Raw genomic sequence first — 13927 nt, forward strand, 5'->3', positions numbered from 1 at the left:
TTGATTTTTGTTGATTATCCCAAAAGTGTCTGTAAAGTCTTAATCTGTTTGTCCTGTTAACTCACATCCTGGCTTGTGGATTCTATTTATTTGGGGTCCTCTCTTCCGTGATACCGGTTTTCCTCAGTGGTTTGGTGATTCTTGATTGTGGACTTGGTTGTGGGAAAAGTTCCATCACTGTATTCGTTACCCATCTGTCACGCAGCAGACGCCAATGAGTTTCAGTCAAAGCTTTCGAAGCACTCAACACGTTGGGGTGATTCTGTTTCCAGGGGGATTGCTGGAGGCAGGATGGTCCCGGTAAAAATCCGATTTTATAGCTGAGACTTAGAGAGCAGAATAACTGCCTTCACTCCCCAGCCTGTAAAGAACGGAGCCAGGCCACCTGGCCCAAAGCCCATGCGGTGCCCCCTCGGCCCTGCTGCCTGCCCAGAGCCTCCTAGTGCCACCAGCCCAGTCCTGATCCCTTGTCCCCAATAACCAGACAACTCAGAATGTTTCATATATTTCTCTTCTTTTTACTCTAAAAAAGTTGACAATAATAACCAGCAAACTGCAGAAAGTGACATGGGTTCCAATCTCCCCGCCCCTCCAAACATCATTCTACATTCCTCAGACACTGCCCTTCCCCCTTCCCTTCAAATCCTAGAGGAAGATACTGGAGGAAGTGGAGGAGGCCCCCAGATAGGATGGTCCCCAACCCCAGCCCCTTTGGCAGGTAAAGGCACTGAGGAAATAAGTTAGGGGAGGGACGCTCCTAGCTGTCCCTGTTCAGCTCCGTCTCGCAGACCCAGCGGTAGGGCCTCTGGCAGACGTCGTCGTTCCAGCGGCCGTCCTCCGTGAAGTGGGCACAGTCCTCGCCTCCCCCAAGCCCGTGTCCATACCAGTCGTCCGGCTGCTCCGGCCTCCAGTTTCTGAAGGGACAAGCGGGATGTGGCCCAGGAGCCCCAGACCCCCAGGCAGGGAGGGCGGGGTGAGGTGCACACTCACTTGAAACCCGTCTCGTAGTCGGTTCCATCCACCCATTTCCAAGGCCCATTCTGGTCAGTGAGGCCCATCCAGGTGTGCACAGGGCCCATGTGGTGCTGGACAAATTTCTGGAGAGAGAGGAGGCAGGTGGTGACCTCTCCTTAGAACAGCCAGCCTCCCAGATGAGCCCTCTTGGGCCCTCACCTGCTCATCCCAGGAGCCCACCACCACCAGGTGGGCGTTCTCCAGCTGGCAGTACTTGTCGGCTTCGGGCCAGGGCTTCCCAGAGCGAGAGAACCAGTAGCAGCTGCCTTCATGCTCCAGCCAGTTAACCGGGCAGCAGGTCCTTTCAGAGCCTGGGGGTCAGGGGAGGGTAGAGGAGCTGAGATGCTGCCTGGAGGGAAATGGGCAGGAAAGCAGGGCTGGGTGCCTGCCTCCTCACCATTGCCCTGGAGGATGGCCATCTGACAGCTCAGGCTTCGAAGGTCAGACACAAACTGCTTCACGTGGAGCAGCAAGCTGGAGTGATCTGGGGAGACAGAGGGCGGGGCAGGGAGATGAGAGGGAAAGGAAAAGGAGGTCAGGATGAGCTCTGGGGGTTGGGAGGAGTCTGTCATCTGCGTGCTGGGGCCCCAAGATCAATCACAGAGGCCCCTGCCGCAAGACCCCTAGGTTTGGCCTGAAGGACCCTCTGTATCCTACACACACACACACACACACAGATGCACACATGCGCATACTCCCTCTCTGACCTTCACTCAGCTCCTGCTGCTGTTTCTCCAGCTGGGACTCCAGGGACTTCATCTTTCTGCCCACACCTCCTCCTGGGGGAGAGACCTGCTCAGTGTCCCAACGTTGCCAGCCTTCCGCAGCCTCCGAACCCCAGCCCCAGCCCTCCTCACCCTGGACGCTCAGGGCCTTGACCTCAGCCTCCGTGCTCACTGTGAAGTTGCTGAACGTCTTTCTCAGAGCCTGCAGCTCCTCCTGCAACTTGGAGTCTGGGCAGGAGCCAGTGGGGATAGAACCAAATGAGGGGGCTGCATTCACCATCACAGCAACCAGCTCTCCTTCCACCACTGTCCCCCGCAACATTGCTCCCTTCCCAGCCCACCCCCGGGGCACCCACTCTGGGATCCGATCACACAGACAACCACCAGCAGCAGGAGGCTGAGGCCCAGGGAGAGCAGGAGGAGGCGGGTTCCAGAGCAGAGGCGTTGAAAGAGTGGCTGGGGAGGAGGTGGCCCTGCAAGAGGAGCAGGTGTCAGGGTCTCAAGGACAGACGGGAGACTGGAGCAGCTCTGGGATCCTAGGAGGAGAGCAGACTAAGGCTCTTCTAGTAGCCTAGGAGGAACCATATAGATTAAGAAATCTGGACAGTGGGTGACCCTGAGGGGCCAGAGGCAACTGGAGGCGGGAAAGGGAAGAGGGGTGGAAAGGGGTGCTATGCGTAGAGCTGCCCTAGCCCTACCCAGGCCCTGAGTCTTTGCTGACACCTAGTGGCCTAACTGTGTCACTGCAGCTGGCGAACCTCCTCAGAGCCTTGAGGACCCAGTCTGTGAACTGGAGGAGACTCATGGAGTGGGCGGCCAGCTGGGGAGTCAGCTCCCCCCTCAAAGGGGCAAGAGAAGGGGTTTTCTTTCTCTCCCCATGAATCCCACTCCTCTTTGGCTGGATGCAGAGAGAGAAGGCAGAGTAGCCAGACTTCAGGCCCCTCAAGTTGCTCCCACTCGGGGAGATGCATCCCTGTGAGCTAGGATGTGGGGGCGTCCCCTTCATTCTCTCCTCCCTTGTAGCCCCTTCCTCCATCAAAGGGCACTGCCCACTCCCATCACCCAGGAGCTTCATCCTTGCTCACATGAGAAAGAAGCGGGGCTTGTTTTTCTGTTTTGTTTTCTTTTTAAAGATTGGCACCTGAGCTAATATCTGTTGCCAATCTTCTTCTTCTTCTCCCCAAAGCCTCCCAACACACAGTTGTATATTCTAGTTGTAGGTCCTTCTGGTTGTGCTATGTGGGACACCATCTCAGCATGGCCTGATGAGCAGAACCACGTCTGTGCCCAGGATCCAAACCCGCCAAAGCCTGGGCCTCCGAAGCAGAGCGTGCAAACTTAACCGCTCGGCCACAGGGCTGGCCCGGCTTGTTTTTTGATGGACAGCCTCATCCCCCCTCGGATCGGAGATCGCTCAGCCTCTTCACAGAAACCTTACCCGCTTGACCAAACTGATTCCAGACACCCCATACACTCACACTCACACTCACACTCACACACATGACCAAGGCTCGCAGGCTGTTGGAAGAGGAAAGCAGGAGGGGGCCTAACTTCTTCCAGTTACTCCCACTGCCTGGGTCACCCCCTCCCCATGGTCCTGAGAAGTGAGCGACAAGGTGATTGTCAGGAGGGTCATGCAGAAGCCTTGGGCACCTGTCAGCAAGAAGGAGACTGCAGCTTCACACCCTGTACCTGCCCTGAGAGGGGCGGCTGAGACACCACGTTCTTGTGAGTGGGGCAGACCCAGAGAGAGAGTCAAGGGTCACAGAAAGAAGCTGAGGGTGAGGGGGCGATAGCCACCTAAGGCTGACCTTTCAGAAATGGGGGGCAGTGTCCCCTCACCTTTTCTGAGCTGATGGTCATTCTCCTCGTTGTCCAAATGCTGAAGATCTTGATACTCCCTTGTCATGGTAAGGCAGGCTGAACCTGGGACTAGGTCAAGGCCAGGGTTAGGGCTGAGGTTGGAGGTGAATGGAGTTGGGATGTGGGGTCTAGCCCCTTTCTAAGTGATCGGTGGCTACATGGAGACCTTTCTTCTTTCCCCTATTCCCTCCCTGGCCTAACATGCAAAACCCATCCTCTGAAGTTTTCCCACCCAGCCCCCAACCCTCATGACAGCATGTCCCCCCCTCCCCTCCCCCACCTCCCACAGTCAGTCCTCCTGCCTTTCTTCCCCTTTTACTTGCTGAAGGTCTCAAGGTTGACTCCTGGGTCCCTCAATGCTGTGCAGATCCCCGGCTAAGAAGGGAGCTGAAGCCTGGAGAATCGGGGTGCGCAGACAGCCCTGGATGGTGCAAGGGGAGGCGCAGGGTCCATACGAGGCCCCGAGCCCTGCGCCTCTGCGTGTCTGGGTGTCTGTGTACCTGCGCACACGAACTGGCATCCCCAGTGCCTGGGACTTTGGACGTAAACAGAAGTGGAAATGGACTGGGAACCCAGGGGACGTTTGGGGGTGGGAGCGGAGGATGGGTTGCTTCTGCTTTCCTTCCCAGAAAGGGGGAGTCTCCTGGTCTGTCCCCACACCCCCACATGCCGGTCACCGCTCTCATTGCGCCATTTGGGGTGGGGGGGCCAGGCCAGGAGGGGCTGGGATGCAGTTCACTGTTTCCCCTCTGCCCCTCCCCCTTTCACTTCCTGCCTCTAAATTTCCCAGAATTGTCGGTGTCTCCAAATTTCCCTGACCAGGATCAAAGGGACCGGTTCTCTGCTCTTGCCCAATCTGGTCCTATGACCCTGGCATCTGAGCCTAGGCCCCAGCTTCCTTGGGGGTTCAGCCGCCAGGCTCCCCAGCTTGGAGCTAACTGGCTTCACTCTCACAGGGAGTGAACTCCTCCAAGCAGGAGGGGGTGTGGTGGGGGGAGAGGCACAGAGCAGGCTTTTCCCACCTCCACGGTGATTGGCGCCAGCAAACCTCCCTGGGCTCCCATCACGTGCCTGTGGCTGTTCATTCACCAATTCCTCTCATTTCCCCAGATTCACAGATGAGGAAACTGAGGCCCTGGAAGGGAAGAGCTTCCCCAGGGTCATGCTGCAAGGAAGCAGCTGAGTGAGCACTGGCATTTGGGCAGCCCGATTCCAAGACCCGTGCGCTGGCCCCAGAACCATACCCAGCCCCAGGGTCCCAGAGATGCTAAAACTTGGTCCCTCACAGCTCCATGGGCATTCAGAGAGGGTTGTGTTCAGAGAGGAGTGTGTGAATTTGAATTATGCTGTTAGAAATTGGGCAACATTAAAGATATTAACAAGTCTTGCTTTAGGCCTCACATGTGAAGTCACACAAAGCCCACGTTAGTTATTTCAGTGAGGAAACTAGTCTTGAGTTGGGACAGTTTTCCCACACGTGAGATATTCAGGAACGCATCCCTTGGGTAAAATGTGAAAGCCCTGGGTGCGCCCGTTTGTCTGTGTCTTGAAAACCCCCCTGTTGTTTGCATGCACTGGGACCATGGCCAGTAATTTTGGTGATTATTGGGCTGTTAATTTAGTATTCTCAGATATTCTCACTCACAATCTGGTTTATTCAGGCAAACAAACCTACGCTGTTTTGGTCAGAATAGTAGTTAGCCTTGCAGAAGCGGTGACTGGAAGGAAGCACGGGGGGCCCCTGAGGTGAGGGCAATGTCCAGCGTTTTGATCTGGACACTGGTTGCACAGGAGCCTTCGGTTTGCAAAACTGCAGAAAGCCGTGCATTTACGATCTGTGCATTCTTGCGTTTGCACGTTATACTGGAACGAGATTGTTTTTGTTGTTGTTTTTGCTTGTTTGTTTCACTTTTTAAATTAATTTATTCCATTGCCCTCTTTTAGGAAGATTCACATTAGAAAGACAGGTGAATTATCAGCCACCTAGTCCACATCAATGAGAAATAGCTGTTTGCAGAGTATTGACAATATTAAGACCAGGAACTCCTTACACGTGTTTCCCAGGCCACCTGTGCCTGCCGCCTCTGTGAATGACAGCTCCTCCAGAGCGGGCTCGCCGGGAAGAAGCCGCTCTCACTGGGGACCCTTCTAACTCGAGAGAGGATGAAGCAGTGAGCTGGGGCTTTGGAAAATGCCTTGTCTGGTATTAAGGACCTTTTCCTCAACTGTTTTAGAGAAATGCTGCAACCTTGCCATGTGCCCATTGGGTAAAGAAGTATCTTCAACTGACCTCAAAGCAAGACATCAGCTCGAGACATGAGCCCTGCTCCGCGCCACCCCGCCATTCACACTCCAGTCATGGCAAGAACACTAACACACGTCAAGTCCCGAGGCAGGGCCTGCGGTTTGACACCACCAGTTCTCCGTCTGTGAGCTTGAAGGTTACAAAATGCCGGGACAGGCGAGGGGCCACCTTCACACACACAGCACTTCCAGAGGCTCGGCAGGGAGGTGATTCCATATGATCGGCTCTGGAGCAAAGGGAGGCTGCTGTTATATCGCAGACCTGACGGGTACAAGGATGGTCACAGACGTGTAGATGTCAAAGCGAGCTAATACAGAGTATTCGGAACACAGAAAGGCACACTATAAATTCGGATTATTACACAAATAAAATTTAAAATAGTATCCTTAATTCTTTGTCCAGTCACAATGGACCTAGGATCACATTCACGAATCGAATCTCAAGCTCGACAGCCACTAGTCAACGTGAAGCCCAGACATGTCGCTGTGGAAGAGGTCTACCCACGGGAGCAAATTTCTCACCCTGGCGAGTCCAGGAGTCAACAGAGCAAAAACCGCCAGGAAAAAAGAGAGAACCAGTCACTGGACTCAGTAGCATCAGCTGTACAATGAAGTAACCCCTGGGACCACTCTCAAGAAACAACGAAAATATGGTTTAAATATTCTAATTTCAAAATATTGACATTCTCCTGTCCTAAGGCACTGTTAAGGGGCCCCACAGAAAAGTCGGTAACATTGGGGAATGTGCTTGGAAATTATGTCTGCCACTGGGGGACCCGTGAATGTGGGGAGGCGTCACTCCAAGGCAGCCAGCTGCTCAATGGCATAATGAACCTTCTTTGCAGTTTCTTCAAATTCTTTCTGGTTACTGTTGGTTTCCTTTGCAACTTTGTTCTTGGCTCTTTCTTTGTCCAGTTTCAAAAATTCACTGAGGGTTAATTCTTCAAACCGCTTCTTGACAGACAGGAAAGCACAGCCGGATGAATGCTTTTCATGCTCCTCTACGGGGTCCTCGTCTGGCTCCCAGCCTTGCAGCTCCTTAAAGCAGAAGAAACCCTGCGCGAAGTTGGGCTCATTCTCAGTGGGACAGTGGATGGAGCCGGCCACCGCCATCCACTCCGGGGTACAGGCGCAGCCCTCCAAGAAGGGCCAGTTCTTGAAGGTAGAGACGCGGTGGTCCTTGAGGGAGAGCTGCCAGGCCGGGGGCAACAACGGGGCACCCATCCCGCAGCCGCCAAGCGCTGCTGCCTGGAACAAGATGTGTTTGAAGTCTGGTTTCTACCTATACCCACGTTCCCAGACTCATTGCTGAGGGAGCAGTGCTTGGACCAGTGCTGAAGAACACCCTCCAAAGGCGGTCGCTTTAGAATGGGAGTCAGAGGTGACGAAACACTGTGAAGAAAGCCAGACACACCACATGACACACTGGGCCACCAGTTTCCAAGGAGGCCATCTGCAAAATACCAGCGATAATCCCAAGAAACTAAAAAGTAGCTAAAAACGAAACTATACCACAGGGTAGTAGATTTACGCACTCTGAGAACTCGTCCACCTTTTTATGTTTGTTCTTCTGAGAACCTATGCCTTGAATCATGCGAGGTCTTCAGGGACAAAGGCTCACGGATTCATCTTCTACTGCTGAGTACCACAAACCTAGTGGCTGAAAACAGCACCCGTTTACTAGCTCACAGTCCTGTAGCGCAGAAGCCCAACTGGGCTCTGTGCTCAGGGTCTCACAAAGCTGAGATCAAGGGGCTGGCAGGACGGTATTCATTTCCGGAGGCAAAGGAGGAAAGGAATCTGCTTCCACGCCGGTTCAGGTTGTTGACAGAATCCAGTTCCTTGCAGCTATAGGCCTGAGGTCCCCATTTCCTTGCTGGCTGTCAGCCAGGGGCTGTCCTCTGCTCCTACAGGCCACCTGCATTCCTCGTCACGTGGCTCCTCCATCCTCAAAGTCCGCAAAGTGCACGGAATCTTTCTCATGCTTCCAGTCTCTGACTTCTCTGCTTTTAAAGGGGCTCGTGTGATTAAATGTGGCCCACCTGGAAAATCTTCCTGTCCTGAGGTCAACTGTGTGTATAACACACATACATGGTCATCTATAAGGTCAACTATGTATAACAACGTAATTGTGAAAGTGGTAGCTCATCATAGTCACCGGTCCCAGGGACGACAGGGTGGAATCTTGGGGCCACTTTGAGGACTCTGCCAACATACTTCACGAACAACGCCCCCCTGCTCCGCCCACCGCCCACCCTCCACCCCCCGCACCCCCAGTACACTTCGCTGTGGGATGTGGAGCACATGCAGAGAGCAGTTCAGAGAGGCTGGGCTCCGAAGCTGGGGATCCCACCTTCAGGGCAATCGAGAAAGGCTCCCGAGAGGAGGTCAATAATGCTGGCCAGAAGAACAGGTAGGATTTTATCAGTGGTAATAAGCAAGTGACTCTTGGAAGAGGAAACCAGAAAGGTAGCTTGGACTACCCTGAAGAGGGCCTTGAATCTCAGGGTGAGGCGTTCTGAAGGTCATTCAGAAGCACAACGGTCTCCAAAGAGGGGACAGGCACCCCAGAGGGGTACAAGATCATCCATTAGGAGTATGGTAAGAAGACATCAGAACTTTATTTATGTACATTTTTATCCCATTTCTTTCTTTCTTTCTTTCTTTTTTTTTTTTTTGGTGAGGAAGATTAGCCCTGAGCTAACATCTGCCACCAATCCTCCTCTTTTTGTTGAGGAAGATTGGCCCTGAGCTAATATCTGTGTCCATCTTTCTCTATTTTTTATATATGGGACGCCTGCCACAGCATGGCTGGATAAGTGGTGCGTAGCTGCACCCGGGATCCAAACCTGTGAATCCCGGGCCACTGAAGCGGAGCATGCAAACTTAACCACTACGCCACTGGGCTGGCAGCTATCCCGTTTCTTTAGATTTCTACTTGGGGATATGTTTTGTAACGTACATAATAGACTTGTACAGTGGTACATGTGTATTAGTGATCAATTACTGCAAAATGATCATCCCAACACTTAGCAACTTAAAACAAGGAGTATTGATCATCTCACTCAGTTTGAGGTCTCGCTCTGGCTCAGGGTCTCCCATGAAGTTGCCGTCAGCATGCCAGTCAGGGCTACCTGCATTTGAAGACTTGACCGAGGCTAGAGGACAAGCTTCCAAGGTGACTCACTTGCACGGCTGGCAGGTTAGTGCTGACCGTGGGCAGGAGGCCTCTCTCTCTCCACAGGGCTGCTTGAGTGTCCTCACAACATGGCAGCTGGTTTCCTTCAGAGGAAGTGATCCAAGAGCACAAGACGGACCTGGCCTCAGAAGTAATGCTCCATCATCTCCACAATATCCTCGCGGTTACACGGGTCAGCCCTACTCAGTGTGGAAGGAACCACACAAGGGGGTGAGTACTGGGGGGAAATAATCAGGGGCCATCTGGAAGGCTGGCTACCACAACACGTAGAGAATTATTAGATGAGAGAATATATATCGGGGGACACACAACCAAAGATATTTTACGATGGGGCTCTGAACAACAAAGTTAAAGATTGTGACTACATACTATGGAGCCCAGGAAGAGCTGCAGGCAGGGCAGTGGTGAGGTCAGATGTGTAAGTTGAACGCTGGCCTGACCTTGGGCTGAGTGATGGGGCAGAGGTGGGTTACTGAGAGGCAGGCAGCTCAGTTAGGCTGCTGGGTTGGTCCCGGTGAGAAACTGAAGGTTGAGACCAGAGAAGGAAGGTCACATGGGCAGAATTTTAGCAGAGGAATGGAGTGGAGTTGGAGGCTGCTGAACATGCAGTGAGGGAGGCGGTGGGGCCGGGGTGGGACGACAGCAGTGCGCCTGACCAGGATCCAGAAGGCTGCAAGAAATGGGTCTGGAGTCTGCAGAAATTTCTAGGCTGGAGACACTGAAGCAGAATCCTGGGTGTGGCCCAGGTGTGGCAGCGCCCTGTGATGAACCCCAGCCAGTGAGAAGGCACAGCGGAAACAAAGCAGCCCAGGACAGAGCCTGTGCTAACGGGAGAAGCAGAAGAAAAGTCCCAGGACCACCAGCTATCCAAGTGGGAAATGGGGGTGACCTTCAGGGCTAGATCTGGGGACCCCAAGTGCCAGGTTAAAGACAGCCAAGGAGAGAGGGGGATGGGCCTCCTATCAAGGTGAGTCAGGAAGAGGGAAGTGCTTTTCAGCCAGGGAGCCTGAGCAGTTGGTGAAGAGAAGGGGGCCTGGTAGGGAGAGAGCCTGCAGATGCTAGAAGTCCCCAGGATGTTCAGGGGGTGAAAAGGCCAGTGCGGCAGACAAAGCCTGAAGGCCACCATGAGACTGGTCTGAGTTCACCTCTCCCACCTCTGGAAAGTGGGTCTAAGGCCCATCTCAGAGAGTTAGGGTCAAGGTTAAATGAGATAATGAGGGGAAAGCATTTAGCACAGTGCCTGGCAAATACTGACTGCTCAGCACATACCAGCTGTTTCATTCTTCTTATCATCACTAGCAGCACAGCCAACAGTTGAGTTAGAATCCTAGGGCCTCTGAATGTGGAGCAAGAGGCGAAGGTTGGGGTCAGGATAGCAGAGGATGTCTCTCCCCACATCCCCGAGGATGGTTAGCAACTTCTCTGGGACAGAACTGGGGCCCTGGAGTGTCTCTTCTATGGAGAAGGAGACCTGGGTTCCAAGCTGCCTGTGCCCCTGCCCAGCCCTCTCTGAGCGCTATCAACCTCTCGTTGGGGATGGGCCTGCCTCGCTGTTCCCCAGACCCAGAGGGTGGGGCTGCACCTCATGCCTCTCGACATCCGGCAGACCTCAAGATGAGCTATCTGGACAAACAGGCAAAGGGGTGAAGACGAGGCTCAGGGGAGACTTTCCAGAGGGTGACCTATGGCACCCCAAATCTAGGAGAGGCTGAGCGGGGCTTGAGTGGAGTTGAAGCAGGAGAGGTTAAAGGAATGTGCTCGGGTGGAGGGCTCAGCACCAGGAGAAACAGGCCAAGGGCAGGGGGGCTCCCCGGGCCTGGAAGGGGGAAACGGCCACGGCCCACAAGTTTAGAATGTGGACGATAAAACCCACCCAAGCGCTTCAGCGTGCCCTCCCTCGGCTGGGCGAGCGCAGTCTCTGTAGGATCTTTCTCCATCCTGGTCTCTCCTCCCCAACTCCACTCTCCACCCCAGGCACACCCCAACTTTTCATTGTTGGGACAGCCAAGATTCTGTGACCCAGGACGCTCTCTACTCCTCCTTCCTACCTTTATTTAGAGGATGAACATTTTAGAGAATTTTAAAACTCCAAATGTTTCCAGGTTTTATTTAACTTCCAAGTTCACCCAGTAACTGAGAATAGACGAAGAGGCCAATAGCAATTATCGTTACCATTTTCTAGCCAGGCAGCGTGCCGAGGGCTTTCCGTGTATCATCTTCTTTGTTCCTCACAAGAATCCAGCAAGGTAGGGAGTTATTATTCCCATTTTACAGCTGAGGAAAACTGAGGCTCAGAGAAGTTAAGCTCTTGGCCCAGTTAAAGTGACGCCACAACCTGTCTCATCTTAACCTCACAACCACCTCCCAGCTGGCTCTCTACTGACCCCACACTTTCTCCATCAGCACTGGGGTACCCTGCCACTCCCTTCTTGCAGCTCTCCAACAGCTCTTTATGGCACTTTGAAAAAAGTCCATGCAAAGTCCTAGCATCAGGCTGTGCTCACCTCTCTGACCCCATCTCCTCTTTCCCTCTCTCCCTCCACCCCACTCCACCCTAGTCACCTCCTTCTGTCCTCCGACATTCCAAACTTCTTGCTACCTTGCCGTTCCTCTGTACCCGGGACACTCCCCTGCCCCAGGCTTCATCATCCTTCAGGTCTCAACCCAAAAGCTGCTCCAAGGAGAGGCCTCCCTGAGCGCCCCACCTCAACCAGCAAGGACACCTACCCAGCGGTCACTGTCTTTACAGCACCATCAGTATTTTAATCCTCTGCATTCCTGTACTTCCTCCTGCCTGTTGTTCCCACTGGATGGACCCAAGTTCCCTGAGGGCAGGATATTGCATTCCAGCATTCCAAACACTGCCCAGCACCAAGGAGGATCTTGATAAGTATTTGTTGAAAGAAACAGAGGGAGGTAAGAGGAGTCAGGATCGGAACCCCAACAGTTGGGAACCTGGGTGCGTGTATCCACTCAAGCACCTGGTCTCCTTAAGGACCAGGGAAGAGCTCCTTATAGATTTGGAAGGAAACATCCCAAATTGCTCCCGTGCTTCCCTCTGAGGAGGATGTGGAATGAGATGAGAACGGAACTTTTCTTTAAACGACATGTATTTCTACACTTATTTGAATTTTTGTAAGGTACATGTATTACCTTTGTAATCTAAAACATAACGCATGCAGAATTAGGTGATTCTACCCCTTCTCGGTGACCTTTCCTCAACCCCTTAGATCCAGACACATCACCTGCACGCACCTTCCTCCTCTCAGCTCTCTCCCTTCAGCCCATGGCAGATAACATCAGCACAGCCTCAAGCCATCTGCTCCTCCACAGAACAAGCTGAAGAACGGCTATCCGAAGAACATCCTGGGAAGCAGAGCTTCTCCACCAGCGAGATCTCAGCATCCCCTGGGAGGTCTCCTGAAATGCAGACCCCTGGGCCCCACCCCCATGATTCAGTGGGCTGGGTCTGTTAGATAAAATACTGTTAGATAAAACTGGAAAATTGTGCAGGGCAATCCACAGAGAGGACCACTGGTTTACGTGACACACCTCCAGGATCTCTGCCTGCATCCTTGGGTCAGTTTAGGTTGGGGCAGTCACACCCCTAACCCCCCCCACACACACCCCCAGAATCACTACCCCTGGGGTGGTCTTTTGCATCCAACGCTCCACTTCTGCCAGGGGTAGCAACAAAAACCGCCCTTTTGCACCGTTTCGTACTTAACCATCACACCTCTTCGTTTCGTACTTAACCATCACAACTCTTCATACCCTCCACCTCAGCCTTCCCCCCGGAGCACCGGAGTCAGAGGGAGAAAGGGGTAGTATCCTAGCTGGTGTCACCAATAGCTCATCCACACTGCAGCTGAGGCCCTCAAGGTGGGAACCTGTCAGGCACATGAACACTGGCGGAAGGAAAGCTGAGAACCACGACTCTACACAGAGCATCTGAGGAGCAGCAGTTAGGACTTAGGGCCAGGAAAATCTGAGAACTAGAATTCTTTCTCCTTTATAATAAAGAACTAGGTAAGGGACCTGTCTAGTAGGAAGCTCAGAGATCATATTTACCCTCATAGCAATGCGTCTGTTTCTCCTAGTTTTATCTTTCGTATCGAGGTTCTATTTTCCTACCTTTATTATTTGCAAAGCTGCTTCAAATCTTTCCTATAGAGATGGGGCATAAAGAAACCCAAAGAATAAATATTTACACAGCACTTCTTATCAGCAAACCTCTGTACAGGTCATCACCAGAGCTCAGCTCTGTCCACAACTCCATGAACACCAACGGAGAAAGTTTCCTCTCTATTTTCCTTTAGACAGTGTTGTGCTGCCCAGCGGATGGAGACAGCCCAGAGGAGTGGTCAGGGCTGGGCTAAGTTTGCAGGGACCTCTGCAAGGCCGGCCTCCTCTTTCTGAGTCTGTCAGTGACTTTGGAAAGAGCATCCAGCCCTTCCCAGGTCCATTCTTCACCACCAACTCTGCATCTTTGATTTCAGGTTCCCTCCAGAGCCCCTTTCAAGCCACTCTATCCTCTCTGGGTTGGGTTGAAGAAGGATCTGACTTTCCCAGACCCATCCCTAGGCTCCCACCCTGTCTCCCTCCTCACCCAGGTCCCAAATAATCAGGCCACACACTAGGTTTCAAGTATCTGTCTCTTCCTTTCACTCTCTCAAAAGAAAAAATAAATAAATTGCAGAAGGCGGCAGCATTTCCAGTCTTCCCCTGGCTCCCAGACACCCGACCCCCAACCCGTGCCCCCCCACCCTCCCTCCCACAATCCCACTCCCTAGACCCATCCCTCCCTTTTCCCAAAAAGAAA

At 53.0% G+C, this 13927-nt stretch overlaps 1 protein-coding gene and 1 pseudogene across 14 annotated transcripts; both read right to left on the reverse strand.

The window, feature by feature from the left end:
• Positions 1-497: 497 nt before the first annotated feature.
• On the reverse strand, positions 498-4168 carry LOC103540297 (asialoglycoprotein receptor 1). Of its 14 annotated transcripts, none has more exons than XM_070561046.1 (9): positions 3922-4168; positions 3582-3671; positions 2096-2212; positions 1872-1967; positions 1722-1793; positions 1412-1498; positions 1174-1325; positions 991-1097; positions 498-914 (listed from the first exon to the last, which is right to left on the reverse strand). In XM_070561046.1, exons 2-9 carry the CDS (start codon positions 3646-3648, stop codon positions 758-760), a joined length of 855 nt encoding a protein of 284 aa, XP_070417147.1. In that variant the 5' UTR covers positions 3649-3671; positions 3922-4168; the 3' UTR covers positions 498-757. The 14 variants fall into 14 exon arrangements, with proteins under 14 accessions (XP_070417147.1, XP_070417144.1, XP_070417148.1 ...); XM_070561043.1 differs by having other exon boundaries at positions 2096-2275; positions 3922-4147; XM_070561047.1 differs by having other exon boundaries at positions 3582-3694; positions 3922-4147.
• Positions 4169-6565: 2397 nt separating this feature from the next.
• LOC103540296 (baculoviral IAP repeat-containing protein 5 pseudogene) lies at positions 6566-7240 on the reverse strand (annotated as a pseudogene).
• Positions 7241-13927: the final 6687 nt, after the last annotated feature.

The sequence above is a fragment of the Equus przewalskii genome, chromosome 10 (assembly GCF_037783145.1).
Source record: "Equus przewalskii isolate Varuska chromosome 10, EquPr2, whole genome shotgun sequence".
Taxonomy (NCBI): domain Eukaryota; kingdom Metazoa; phylum Chordata; class Mammalia; order Perissodactyla; family Equidae; genus Equus; species Equus przewalskii.

Bases quoted from the DNA above. Each gene is read 5' to 3' on its own strand.
- LOC103540297 (XM_070561036.1), bottom strand. From the start codon at position 3,648: ATGACAAGGGAGTATCAAGATCTTCAGCATTTGGACAACGAGGAGAAT. The intron at 2,276-3,581 runs GTGAGGGGACAC...CTCTCCTCCTAG, and splicing joins TGACCATCAGCTCAGAAAAG to GATCCCAGAGCTGCTCCAGT. The intron at 1,968-2,095 runs GTGGGTGCCCCG...GCTCCTGCCCAG, and splicing joins CTGTGTGATCGGATCCCAGA to ACTCCAAGTTGCAGGAGGAG.